Source organism: Salvia splendens, chromosome 2 (genome assembly GCF_004379255.2).
Source record: "Salvia splendens isolate huo1 chromosome 2, SspV2, whole genome shotgun sequence".
NCBI classification, from domain to species: Eukaryota; Viridiplantae; Streptophyta; class Magnoliopsida; order Lamiales; family Lamiaceae; genus Salvia; species Salvia splendens.
The window spans coordinates 34345782-34359207 of record NC_056033.1 but is presented as its reverse complement, the minus strand read 5'-3'; the positions used below and the strand labels follow the sequence as shown (position 1 = coordinate 34359207).

At 37.2% G+C, this 13426-nt stretch overlaps 1 protein-coding gene across 2 annotated transcripts; it reads left to right on the top strand.

Annotated features, from left to right (window-relative positions):
* Window positions 1–5907: 5907 nt before the first annotated feature.
* Window positions 5908–12591, top strand: LOC121792350 (uncharacterized protein At4g06598-like). 2 transcript variants are annotated; one of them, XM_042190258.1, is made up of 5 exons: window positions 5908–6120; window positions 9034–9767; window positions 11014–11089; window positions 11179–11305; window positions 11832–12591. In XM_042190258.1, the coding sequence occupies exons 2-5, from the start codon at window positions 9052–9054 to the stop codon at window positions 12038–12040; spliced, it is 1128 nt and encodes a 375-aa protein (XP_042046192.1). In that variant the 5' UTR covers window positions 5908–6120; window positions 9034–9051; the 3' UTR covers window positions 12041–12591. The 2 variants fall into 2 exon arrangements, with proteins under 2 accessions (XP_042046192.1, XP_042046191.1); XM_042190257.1 differs by having other exon boundaries at window positions 11173–11305.
* Window positions 12592–13426: the final 835 nt, after the last annotated feature.

Sequence of the window (13426 nt, the reverse complement as noted above, 5' to 3'; positions counted from 1 at the left end):
TTTATTATTAAAGAAAAGTTCTTTATTCAATTTTAAAAAAAATTAATATAAAAATTGAAGAAGCAATTTTACTTGCATGTCACAAAATTAAGTGATAATATTTAAGGTCAAATTATATTTAGAAAATTTGTCAAAAATATATTGTAAAGATATTTATAAAAAAATATGAATATATGATAACTTTATTAAAAATATATACACTTTAAGGTATTGATGGTATTTTTGTCCAAAAAAACTTGGAAATAGTAAAAAGTACTTCAAATGATATTAATCTATTGTTGGTGGACCTTAAATGATATTTTCAAAGTTCACGGACCTAAAATGATACTTTGGCAAAGTTCGTGGACAAAAAAAAAATGTTCCCTCTAATAAAAAAAGTAATGAATTTAACAAATGTGATTGAAATTTTGTAATTTAATTCTTGATTGTTACTAAAATTTAAAATGTTGATATGACAAACGGAAAATGGATTAATAATGAATTTCGGGGACTGAATTGAATTTACACTAAAACAAATGAATAATCAAAGTCCGTCGCAACGCAGAGCTGTGGTGACCTTGATGTCACGGGTTCAAACCCCGGTACCCGTTGAGAGACTTTCGGCCTTAATCTGCAACCTCGGTTGTTGGGTTACAAACCCATCCCACATCGGATGAGGGAGGGAAGTTGGAAGGTGTATATAATTCCTGTCCAACCCCAATTAGTTTGAGGCCTTTTGGGAGTGACCCAAAAACAAATCCGTGCGGGCTTGACCCAAAGCGGACAATATCAAACTAATGTTGCAGTCGACGATCCCAACAAGTGGCGCCGTCTGTGGGAAGGGGATATTGAAGCTGATTTGCAGAGGATCAAACGGTTTCAAAGATGGCAGCAAGGCTTGATGCAGAAAAGTTCACAGGCAAGAATGATTATAGCCTGTGGAAGATGAAGATGAAGGCGGTCTTGATTCAACAAGGCTTGGCCGCAGTTCTTGCAAATACAGAAGAGAAAGGAAAGGCTCCAATGCTTGATGATAAAGCTCAGGCAAAGATGGAGGAGATGCAGCTCAAGGCACATTCTGCAGTGATTCTGTGCCTTGGAGATAAGGTCTTGAGGGAAGTTCAAGAAGCCAAGACTGCGGTGGAGATCTTGAACAGGTTAGATGAAGTTTACCTGGCAAAATCTTTGGCTAACCGGCTGTATCTCAAGAAGAGGCTCTATGCCTATAGTTTTTCTGGTGAAAAATCTATCATAGAGCAGTTGGAGGAGTTCAACAAGATCATTGATGATCTGGGCTCTGTGGATGTTAAAATTTCAGATGAAGACAAGGCCATTCTTACATTGAATGCCTTGCCTAGCTCGTATGACCAGTTGAGTGATGCAATTATCTATGGCAGAGATAAGCCTATCACCTATGCAGAAGTCTACTCGGCCTTGATGGCTAAGGAACTCCAGAAGACTACCAGCAGAGGCTCTGCAAGCTCCAATGTTCAAGCTGCAGAGGCCTTGAATGTGAAGAAGTTCAAAAAGCAGAACTTCAAGAAAAAGTTTGAGGGCTCTAAACCCTCAAGTTCTGATGCTCAGAAGGAAACCAGAGCATGTTTTTGGTGCAAGAAACCAGGGCACTTGAAGAAGGACTGCCATGCCTGGAAGAGAAAACTAGCCTCTGAGGGCCACAACACTTCTGATTGTGTAGAGAGTACTGATCCCCCTGCTCAACTCATGAATGTCAGTGATAATGGGATCAGTCACAGGTGGATAATGGACTCAGGGTGCAGCTTCCATATGTGCCCCAACAAATCTTGGTTTCATGATCTTCAGGAAGCATCAGGGACTGTAGTTCTTGGAAATAACCATGTGTGTCAGATCAAAGGGATAGGGAAAGTGAAGCTAAGTTTGCAAGATGGCTCTATAAAGATCCTAACTGGGGTGAGGTATATTCCGAAAGTGAAAATCAATAAAGAGTTTTCAAGTTTTCTCTCCAAGATTACCATCTTCGATACTCTAAGTGTGAGTGTGTGTTCTTCTGCATTGTGAGTTATCATACAACTGTGAGTGTGTGTGTGATTCACCTGAGTGTGTGAAAGTCTTGTGCGTATTGAATCCCAACATCGGTCGAGCAAGATTAGTCGGACTCCGCCAAAAGGCGGATTCGATAACAAAAAAAAAAGTCCGTCCCAACACTCATCATTACCGACCACATTTTTAGTTTCTAAGTAATCTATTATTCCAGATAGATCATTTCCCACATCATACAACGACTAAAATTTCATTAAATTTTTTTTTATATTAAATTACCATGTGCATTTTGTTAAAAAATATATGGTTTTATTTTAATTTTTAATTTCATGTATAGTACAAGTAAAGATGCAATTTTGGGTGATTGTTAGGAGACAGGCTTCTTTTTTGAATGTTAAGTTAATTGATTTAATTTCACTATGACAGTTGTATAACTTATATTAGTAGTATGTATCAGATCTTTATATTATACGGAGTACTCCATATTATAGTTAGATAAAACCTATTACAATTATTAGCGCAAATCATGTTTAATTAGACAACTGAATTTTCATAAATATCGATATAACACTTGAATATTCTTGTGACATCCTCCGCCGAATATGTTATGAACGCTTCAGTTTTGGAGCTTCTTCTCCATCTGAGAGTTCAATTGATTCAATATATTGGGAAATGGGCGATGAACCAATTCTCGAAGAGTATATGTGTGCTCCCATTATTTGAATGAGAAGATGAAGCGTATGAGAGAAAGAAGATTAAAAAGGAAATTATGAAGTGTAGATAAATGTTTACAACTTAGAAGCAAAAGTAGTAGTATTAAAAAGTAAGTAAAAAATAAGTATTGAAAAATGACTATTTTATAGTAATTTTAATTTTTTTAATTATATATGTAATTTTTAAAACAAATACCAACCACATCTAGTTCTCCTAAATGTGTGATTAAGCACACCAGCGCCTGCACAATGACCTGGTGTGTTTACGAATTATGGATAAGCACACAACAACGTGCTTAAGCCTCTAATCACGCCGATGCATTTACCCTAAAAAAAGTCTAGTATTTAGTTAAAAGTTTAAAAATTGAACTTCTCAAATTTTCTAATATAGTCATGCGTCATATGAAATGAGTTTTATCATATCATCCCCTAAATTATGAGAACTAAATAAAATGAAATATTATTATAATTATAATTATTGACGGACTTGTAATTAGTAATTAATTTTACAATTTTCAATATTATGAATTAAACGGTAACCTTTTTTTACAATTATCAATTGTCTCATATAACTATTTTTTTTAATGAATTGGTGGTAATGTCGAAGCTGGAATTTTTAAATCACAATTATAGTTTACAACTCACCAATATAAATGTTTGATTGTGTCTCTATTTTTATACACATCAATGTACATATATGTCTTATCATTAAATAAATGACACATCAAAAAATTGGAGTGTGTTAGACATTTTTTGTTGCTATTATTTTATCATCTGTTGACATTTTCTAACGGTCCGTCCAAATTATAGTTTGGAGTTTTGCACAGTATTTAGAGTTTGCATTTGATCACATCCCTTAAAAATAAAAAAAATATCTTATAGGACAATTATGAATCCCATTAAAACTAATCATTTAAACTGTAAACTTAAAATGTTATGAGATTGACCCATAAAATTAATCTAAAGTTACTCTACTCATCCAAAAAAAATGACTAAGGCCATTCGCATCTCCGTCTCTTATCCGTCTCTTAACCGTCTCATCTATTCACTATTCATGGGGCCCATTGTACTTTTCACCCCATCTCTTAACTAAGAGACATCTCATACATCCCTCCATCTCTTAAAAGTCTCTTAACCATCTCATCCATTAACTATTCATTCAATTTCATTTTTTTTTTATTTCCAACAAATTCAATTAATAAAAACACACTTCATTAAATAAAATAAAATTACAACTTAAAATTCTAAAAAAAAACACACATAATTAAAATCCTAAAAAAAATTTAAAAATACATAATTTAAAATCTTCCGCTCACTCTCTCTAAATTCAAAATCTCAAAACTCAAAGAAGCCGAAGAAAGAGTTGTCTAATGATGATCATGTGCGTCTACTGGTTGCCAAATTTTGCCCAAATGTGCTCCATTAGATCCTCTTGGAGTTGGGCATGGGCGGTAGAATCACGTGTCCTTGCCCGAATAGACAGCCGTTTTTACAAAGACGGATGCACTCCACTGCGAGGCGGACTACTTGCGGTAGACCTTCCCGGGGTTTCAGGGTCGAACCAATTTCCCGCCTCAGGTCCTTCGTCAGCGACAATCACGTTGCGCAAGATTATGCACGTATACATGATGTTGATCATATTCTCCATAAACCACGTATGAGATGGGGCTTTGATAATGTTGAATCGAGCTTGGAGAACCACAGACGCTCTCTCCACATCCTTGCGAGCAGCCTCTTGCTTCTGCGCAAAAAGAGTCTGTTTTTCGTTCATCGGCCTGTTGAACGTCTTCACGAAGGTTGGCCACTTCGGATAGATGCCATCGGCAAGATAGTACCCCATTTTATACCGGCGGTTGTTAGCGATGAAGTTGATGGCCGGCGCTTTACCATTCAAAACTTCGCTTAAGAGGTCGGATTGGTTGAGCACGTTGACGTCGTTGTTCGATCCGGAGACCCCGAAATACGCATGTCAAATCCATAGCCGGTAGTCTGCAACGGCCTCGAGTATAACGGTGGGGTGGGTGCCTCTGTGGGTGCTCGTGTATGACCCCCTCCACGCCACAGGGCAATTCTTCCACTGCCAATGCATGCAATCGACGCTGTCAAGCATCCCGGGGAATCCGAGCACTTGTTCGTGAAGTCGGAGCAGAAACTGACAATCTGCGGTGCTTGGCTTCCGGAGAAATTTGTCGGTGAAGACTGCCCGGACGCCTTTGCAAAAGTTCATCAAACATAGTCTCCCAGTGCTTTCCCCAATGTGCAGGTATTCGTCGAACAAATCCGACGTTTGTCCAGTAGCAAGTTGACGGATTGCTGCAGTACATTTCTGAAGCGTCGTGTGACTGGGACGACCAACGACGTCGAACCCTTCTTGGAAGTACTCTTTCCGGGCTGCCAATGTATTTGCGATATGCATAAATAGCGGTTTCCGCATGCGGAAACGACGACGGAAGTAGGTCTCTCCCCATACCGGGTTCTCATAGAAGTAATCGCGTACCAACCTTGCGGCGGCTTCCTCCCGGTTACGATGGATGCAAAACCGGGATCGCCTTTGAGGCGCCGCGGCTTCCTCCTCCTCCCTACGTCGATCTTCTTCTAGCAATTCTTCCATTATTCGACGCATTTGCTCAAATGGATCTATGAATGAATTAAATTTGGGAGAAGAATAATGTGTTAAGATGAAGAATGTAGAGTGTTTGAGTGAGAATAAAGAGTTTTTTTTTTATGGTGGATTAATTTGTGGGAATGATTTGATATTTATAGAAGTGATTGGGGGCTTAAAAAAATAAAAAAATTAAAAATTTGTAAAAAACGGCTATAAACGGCTAGTATATTTTGGGATTTTTTTTCGAATTTTTCCTGAATTTAAAAAAAATAAAAAAAAACATTTTCAACGGAAATTTAAGACGCGCACTCGTGGGCAGGCGAGTTGGCGTCACGGACGAACCAACACGCGCCACGTGGCCAAAGCGCGTGGCGAGCTGTCTCTCGCGCTGCCTCTTCGCGGCGAGACAAGGGACGGGCTGGGGACGAGACGGAGCCCGCATCGCTGTCTCGATGCGGTCTCGTCTCTCCGAGACGAGATAGCATCGAGACGCGATGCGGGTGCTCTGATGCTTAAGCATTTGGGGTGTTTGGCAAATTTCTTCCAAATATGAGGTGCTAAATCAAATATTTTGCTATTCCATCTCACAATAGGGTGTCAACCATCTGCAAAGTGCAAGTAGTGTAGAGAGAGAAATTTACAGTAAGAAGCCAAAAACCATCGCTTACAGACCACACAGGTCTTCACTCTTCCGGAGGAAGACCAACAAAACCCTAGGATTAATTATTTTTCTGTGTCAATTTTTTTTCAACTTTTGGCTGATATAGCTGACATTGTGAAGATCTTACTACCTAATTATCCAAGGTAGGCATTGATTCAACTCGAATCTATCGACTAATTCGTGATTAATTGCTCACTCTGAGTTTCATTTTATGGGGTTTTGTTTTCTGTGTCTGGTTTTACGCCGATTTTAGCTCGTGAGGCTTCAAAACAATGTGGCTTGACAAAATTTGGAACTAATTCTATGTCATCTAGCGGAATTATTAGGACTGATTGAAAGAGGATTAGTGTAGGGGCTTAAATCAAGGTTATATATTTTTTTTCGCTGCCTTGGATTAACTATTACTGGATACTTCGAGAAAGGATGATCTCTATTTAGTTAGATATTGTCAAATTGATATCTTGTAGCATTGCTTTTACTGGAAATCGTGGTGATATTATTCTATAACTCATTTAGTTTCCAGCTACTTTGACAAATTATTAGCAGAAAAATGAGGTCGATAATTTTTTTCTAAATGTAAATGTAAGTTGTGACTTTGCAGATTGGTAGTTGAGGTAGTTATGATTATGAATCACATTCTTGAGTTACTGTTGAAAGAGAAAAAGGAGGTATCTTTGGGCTTATAATGTATGGTCTGGTATCAGTACTTATCTTGAATATATGAACATGGTGTGATTTTAATTTTAGAGCTTTGAGCTGCTGTAATGGGATTTGTCATTGCTCTATTAGTCGCATTAATAATGAGTTACTGTCATTGGAGATGGAGGCAACTCAAAAATGATATACAAAACAGGATTATGATTAAAAAAAAATTCTGGACATATTGGTGAAAAGGGAACATAAAGATAGGTTATTGCGATTAGTTTCTCCCCTTTCGAGAACTCATGAACTGATGATGTTAAACCTCTGTTGGTACTTGGTAATATATCATAAACTGAATATGGTGTAGATACGGGTTTGTCAGATTTGGTTGAGCATAGTTTTTTCCTGACCTGTGATTCAAAATTTCAATATGATGAATGCCCCCCAAATTTTCTAGTTTGGCATGCTAAAAAGACTTCTAACTGATTGTTTTCCATGGGGATGGATATATCTGATTGATTGTATCAATTTAATATCTGGAGCATTTACTGTTGTATCTTTGACACTATTATGGATGTTTCTCCTTCTTGCCTGCTAAAAGCTGAGTTTATTTTCCAAGTAAATTGCATCATTTTTTTCTTAATAAACTAACTGTTCACACTTCTATTCTCGATATGTTTTCCAAACCCACTTCCCTACCTACACTTTTCTATGTCCAAATGTTGAAAAAAATGCAATAGTAGTTTTAGCCCGTTGGCTATTCAGCTGGTTAAACATATGATAGGTTGCTCTGTAGTTGCTGCATCTTACATCATTTGTTTTGTAAAAGTTTTTATGTGAGATGAAGGAGGCATTTTCCAGTTGGTACTTGGTGGATGATCTTTGTGGTTTTATGCTGGGTCTATATAAAACTGGTAGAAAGCAACAAAGATAACAAATCGTGTTGAGTTGTCAAAACTGTTATTGGAAGTTATTTTAATGTAAGAGTCCAGTTAACTGCAATAAGGTAGATTGTACTACTGTAGAGAGTGGCAAAGACAGTGGGCAATAAAAGAATTGAGCCTAAGGAGAGGGGTTCTCCACAATAGATGAAATCCTATGAATCAAAGCAGAAACTCATTGGAATCCAGTATTTTTTATATTGTGAAATTTTGCTTGTGAGATTGCAAATATCTATATCCAAAAGTATTGGGGGTGAGGGTTAGATCTCACAGTTTCTATGATCTAATCTGTAGATATTTCTTTTTATAGAATTATTATTGCTTGGTCTTCAATTCATTGCAAAAAATGTGAAGTAAAGAACTGAGCATAAATATATTTTTCAAATAAAAATAATGTTTCAAGATGATTTAGATTTATGTTACTAAATTACATACTGGTGATAAAGGTTCCTTATATGCTAACATCTTTTTTGAATGAATCTAAGGCCTTCTGTGTATGATGTTTTTTTTAAATTCATCCTTTTGTTGGTATAATGAGGTGCTTTGCTGAGCTTCTACCACTGTTACTTGACCTTAATTTTGTTTAAATATAATCCTATAGCTCAAGTTCAAGTTAGTTTATGATAGTTATCATCAGGTGCGTCTTTGCTACTGATCTTACGATTCATGTTGTGCAAGATTGAGGGATGTAGGTGAGAGGGTTTTGGTTGGTGGGAAGTGTAGAAGGAGAGGCTGTGATTCCGAACCTTTAATAATCCCGTGAAAGAAATTGCTAAGTGACCAATGGGATTAAAAAGAGGAGGTGCAAGGTCTTGGAGTCGCATGCAGCCAAGTTGTCCATAGAGGAACTGCACTGTGCTCCATATAAGTATTAAACTAATAATCACTTCTAAAGAACATAGATTTTCAAAATCATACACCAGTGTAACGAACTATCTCAAAATTATTGAAAAGTGGTGTTTACAAGAACAATCATGTATGTAATCGAGGTGGAAATTGTGACCTTTTAAAAAGCTTATCTTGAAGAAACCCATTATGTAGTTGTGATTTATATTTGCAAAAAGAATATGTCTTCTCATTGTTATGGAAAAAGTGATGGAGATGAAGCTGCAAGCTGGGTTTCTTTCTTAGTCAACCATTATCCTCTCAGAATCAAAACAAAAATCAAAATCGGTTTTGTAGAACTAGCCGTTCAGATTTGTTTGCAAATCTCAAACCAAACTCTTAATCCGATTGAGAGGAAATTACTTTAGTTTCTTATATCTTAATAATGTTGAAATTCTTTTGTATTTCAAGAAAGAGGTGATCTTCATTGAAAATTGTTGCTGTTTAGTCATTTTTGATTCAGTGATTCTTCTGCCTTCTTTTTATTCTTAGATAATGCTGCAGCCATGTGTTTTGATATGGTCTCCTGGTCTAATGTTCACTTCGGAATGTACAATCCTTATGTTATATGTTAAATGTTTGTTACAGGTACTGGCCTCCTCAACTATGGCAAACTCCAAGGGACCATCTACCGTTAGAAACATGATGTATAATGGAAAGAATCCATTATTGCCTCCAAAAAGTCCATTTCCTAGCATCTCTCCATCATATACTGAATACATTCCTACTTCAGTGATTGGTCCAAAATCTCTTCCAAAGCCCAGAGAAGGAAGTCCACATCATCAACGTACTTCTTCTGAAAGTTTTTTGATAGAGGAACAACCATCTTGGTTAGATGAACTCCTCGATGAACCAGAAACTCCTTTGCGTAAAGGAGGTCATCGTCGCTCGTCAAGTGACTCTTTTGCATATATCGATACAGCTAATGCTGGAAGCATGAACTATGCAGCTCAAGATGATATCAAGTTCAAGAATATGATTCCATTGCCTTCATGGGGATCTCAAGACTTTGACTTTCATAGGGATATGCGGCAAAGTTCTTTCTATTTGGATCCAAATCCTTCTGGCAAAACCAAGAACAAGCCATGGGATGCACCTGTGAATTCGATTGCACTTCCTCGTGGCATTCCTTCTAGGGATGTTGCCACCATCCAGAATGCCGGATCAGTGAACTCCTCGCTAGACGTTGATAGAAATCCAACTTCATCTGCTCAAAAGTCAGATGTTGAATCTGTTTCTCAAGACCCAAAAGGCCCATCTGAGAAAAAAGAAACATGTGTTAAGAATCTGGCATCAGACACAGACACAAAACGAGCCAAGCAGTAAGTGCACCCTTCTTCATTCCATATAAATTGAGTGGTTTTAAGTTGGTAAGTTTGAACTTCAAGTTCACTTTTTGTGCGTCCTTACCCTTTGTAAGATGTGTTTCCTCTTACTATTAGTTTTAACTTCACTACTATGCTTCTATTGTGAAATACATGATTGCATCCTTATATACTTAATTTAAGGGCATCAATTTGAGGACATATTATCAAATGTCTCTTACTTGTGCATGGTGATATCTATGTTCATTAGTAACCACTCCAATTATAAGGTGTAGTTAGTTACTGTGTGTCTGATGCTTTTGATAGGCATTATTCTGTCTCAAATATATATAAATGAATCTTATATATAGTTATATGATTCAAAACCCAGTGAATTTTCTTAACTGAAAGTGAAGTGACTGGCTGAGCAGAAAATTGTTGAAACACGTGTCTTGAAATTCCTTGAACAACCTCTGCAATGATAGATGATCACGTTGATCATGCTATATTATAGTAAGGAGTATTTGTCTTTACCCTGGGTACAAGTTTTGCTAGCTGCACTGACATAGGTAGCTAAGTTCTCATCCCAATCCCTATTACAAATGGACGAGTTCTCTTTTCAAAGATAATTTTCTTCTTTTAATAAAACCTGATCACTTTGTTCTTATGACGTAATAACTGATTTCTGTAAGGTGTAAAGTTTGGATAAAAACGTCAAAATTTATATTCTTGATATTTTTCTTATTTATTACAAGACAATGAGATTTCTTTTCAGTACTATCTAAGATGAGTCGTAATATAATCTGATTAGTTGTTTGTTTAGTGTCACAGGCTTTACTGTATGTTGATGCTCAAGCCCCTATAGGTTGTGGGAAAGAGCTTTAAATAGTGTTTAAGTGGTTACATGGGCCTCTAATTCTTCGCAAATTTAAAGATTGGTTGTCTATATGGATGCATGTGAGTGTGACAATGCTTTGCTTTATGGATCTGAATGTAGTCTACTGCTTTTATCTCCTATGTTTTGCTAGGTAAACATATTGAGCTCCAGGGGATCTCTTAACGAGATGAATCTTAACGCATAAATACTCTTCCATTTGCTATGTTTTTTTGTTTTTATTTTTAGCTCTAATTCTGATCACATGATTGAAAAATGTAAAGGCCCTTCACTAAAGAATTTGGTGCATTTTCTGTAGCTGCCATATTTTTCAGAGAATTTTCTGCCATCTTTTATATACCCAATGGAATTTGTAAATGCCTAATGCAGGCAATTCGCTCAACGTTCTCGTGTGCGGAAGCTTCAATACATAGCTGAACTTGAAAGACACGTTCAAACTCTACAGGCAAGTATGACAGTGCTTACTAGTCCTAAAATGGTGTATAATCTGCTTATAGTTCAGATTTGGTATTTACTATGCTTTCATAGTTGCAGGCAGAAGGCTCTGAAATTTCTGCTGAGCTTGAATTTCTCAACCAGCAAAACCTTATTCTCAGTATGGAAAATAAATCCCTGAAGCAACGTTTAGAAAATTTATCTCAGGAGCAGCGTATCAAATATTGTGAGTTTCCACCTACTGTATTCATTATTGATAGATGTGCTTCATCAAGTTTGCCTAGTTGCATTCAAAAGTACTAGTACATAAAATTTTGTTTTCGTGTACAGTCAGTTCAATAAAATTTACATATTGTTTGCTGATGAGTGGTATTTCAGTTATGTAAACAAAACAAAGAACCAGGTGTGAGATAGGAGGTTAATGAAGTAAATGGGTCCATTGTTGTATTTTCACTTGCAGTTTGACGTGTTAGTTGTTATGAAATGTTCTCAACTTGAAGCTTGGTAAAGTAATAGTGCTCTTTCTACTGTTTAAAGCCATCATCTGTTTAGGGCGTGAGGCCACTCCATGGCATAGAAATTAAAGTTAGTTCTAAAATGCATAGGAAGATCTTGCCTTATCTAATTGAAATTACGATCCCCTTCTTTTTGGGTGGTGCATAGTATCTTCCTATAAATCTTGTCACATTTTGTTTTAAGTACTGGAAGGTTATCCATATATTTCTATACCTCATTTTCGGATGCATGTACAGTCGAGCATGACGTATTGGAGAGAGAAGCAGGAAGACTGCTAGGCCTGTATCAGCAGCAGCAGAAGCTGCTGCAAGCAAAACAGCAGATATCTTCTAACCATCAACGTGCCAAGAGCAGAGACCTCGATCAACAGTTTGCTAATCTTTCCCTGAAACTCAAGGAAACAAGCTCTGGTCAGGATTCTCTCTCTAACCAGCTTCATATGTAGAGTAATCTTTCTCGACTTCTTGTTGTGTGTTCCAAGTTCTAACCAGTCCTCTCAACTGACGAAGCATGCTGATGATAAAAAATACTCCCCTTATGTGGGGAGAAAGCCAGACTGGTCAAGCGGTCCTGTGCTACAATGCACCTTCTTGTGTTGCCTGTGTTTCTGTTTTCCCTTTTGATCCTTGTAATTCAATTGTAAGTGGCCATCATCTCTCCTAAAGTTAGTGCCATGTGCGCCTGGTAGTCCTCGCCTGAAATTAGGAGTTCCGGCAGACGACTCACCCGAGGTGGTTATCACCCGAAAATGCTAGGTTAATTGTACGTCGAGTGATTAATCTGTTGCCTCCTACAAGTTGGTTGTTACTTTGCTAGAAACAATCTTCATTTATGTAGTCAATGTTGCATGTGTAGAGTTTAGTTTCATATCCTGCTATGGACTTACTTTTTCACATTTGTAGCCCATATTGTTATGTAATGATTCTTGGGTGGCTTGCTAAAGCTGCTAATCATCTCTCTCTCTCTCTCTGGATGAAGAGATGCTTTTTTCTTATATTTATTATTGTGTCTCGAAATTAGAACTTTTGCTATTACAAAGTCGTGTGTGGTGGGAGAGATTCTTTTTACTTTTTTGTCATTTGGTTTGTGTTTTGAAAATATAACATTTGCTCAAGAGCATGTAGGAATAACATTCTAATTTTTTTTTCTTGAAAAAACGGAAGAATTAGGGAAATTGTGCAATATGCAAAATAAATCAACAAAGACACATACAAGTCCAAACAAAAGTATATCCATCAATATTGTGATGACACGCAGATTATTGATTGATTCTCTTTTAGGGAGTAATGAAAGTATGCAACCAAAAAGCCTCGAGTCAGAAATTAAGAATTATTACAAATAAAAGTTTGGCAGATAATTAATTAAGAAAAGTAGCTACTCATTACTTTAAAAAAATAAAAGGGTATCCCCAAAAAACTGAAGGCAAATGTGGTCTCGTAATATCCTGACATCGTCAGCCCACCCTTGCTTTATCTCGAATACCATTTCGCTTTTCTCTTAATTATTCCATAAAATAAACTAAAGATTTTGATTCCCCTCTCTCATTTTTCCTAGCTACGGAAAACTTTTAATATTTCTTGCTTGATCACAATAGACCCTTTTTACGATGGAAAATAGAAGAAAAATGTACTACTCGTTTAAAGCGCAAGAAATGGAAGACGCCACCGACGGATTCTCTCCGTCGCGGCTGATCGGAAAAGGCAGCCACGGCAGCGTATACAGCGGAGTCCTGAAGGACGGGCGCGTCGTCGCTGTGAAGAAGCAATCCGCGGCCCTCCACGACGGCTCGAAGCTCCGCAACTGTTGCATGCATGATCATTCATGCGTAAAA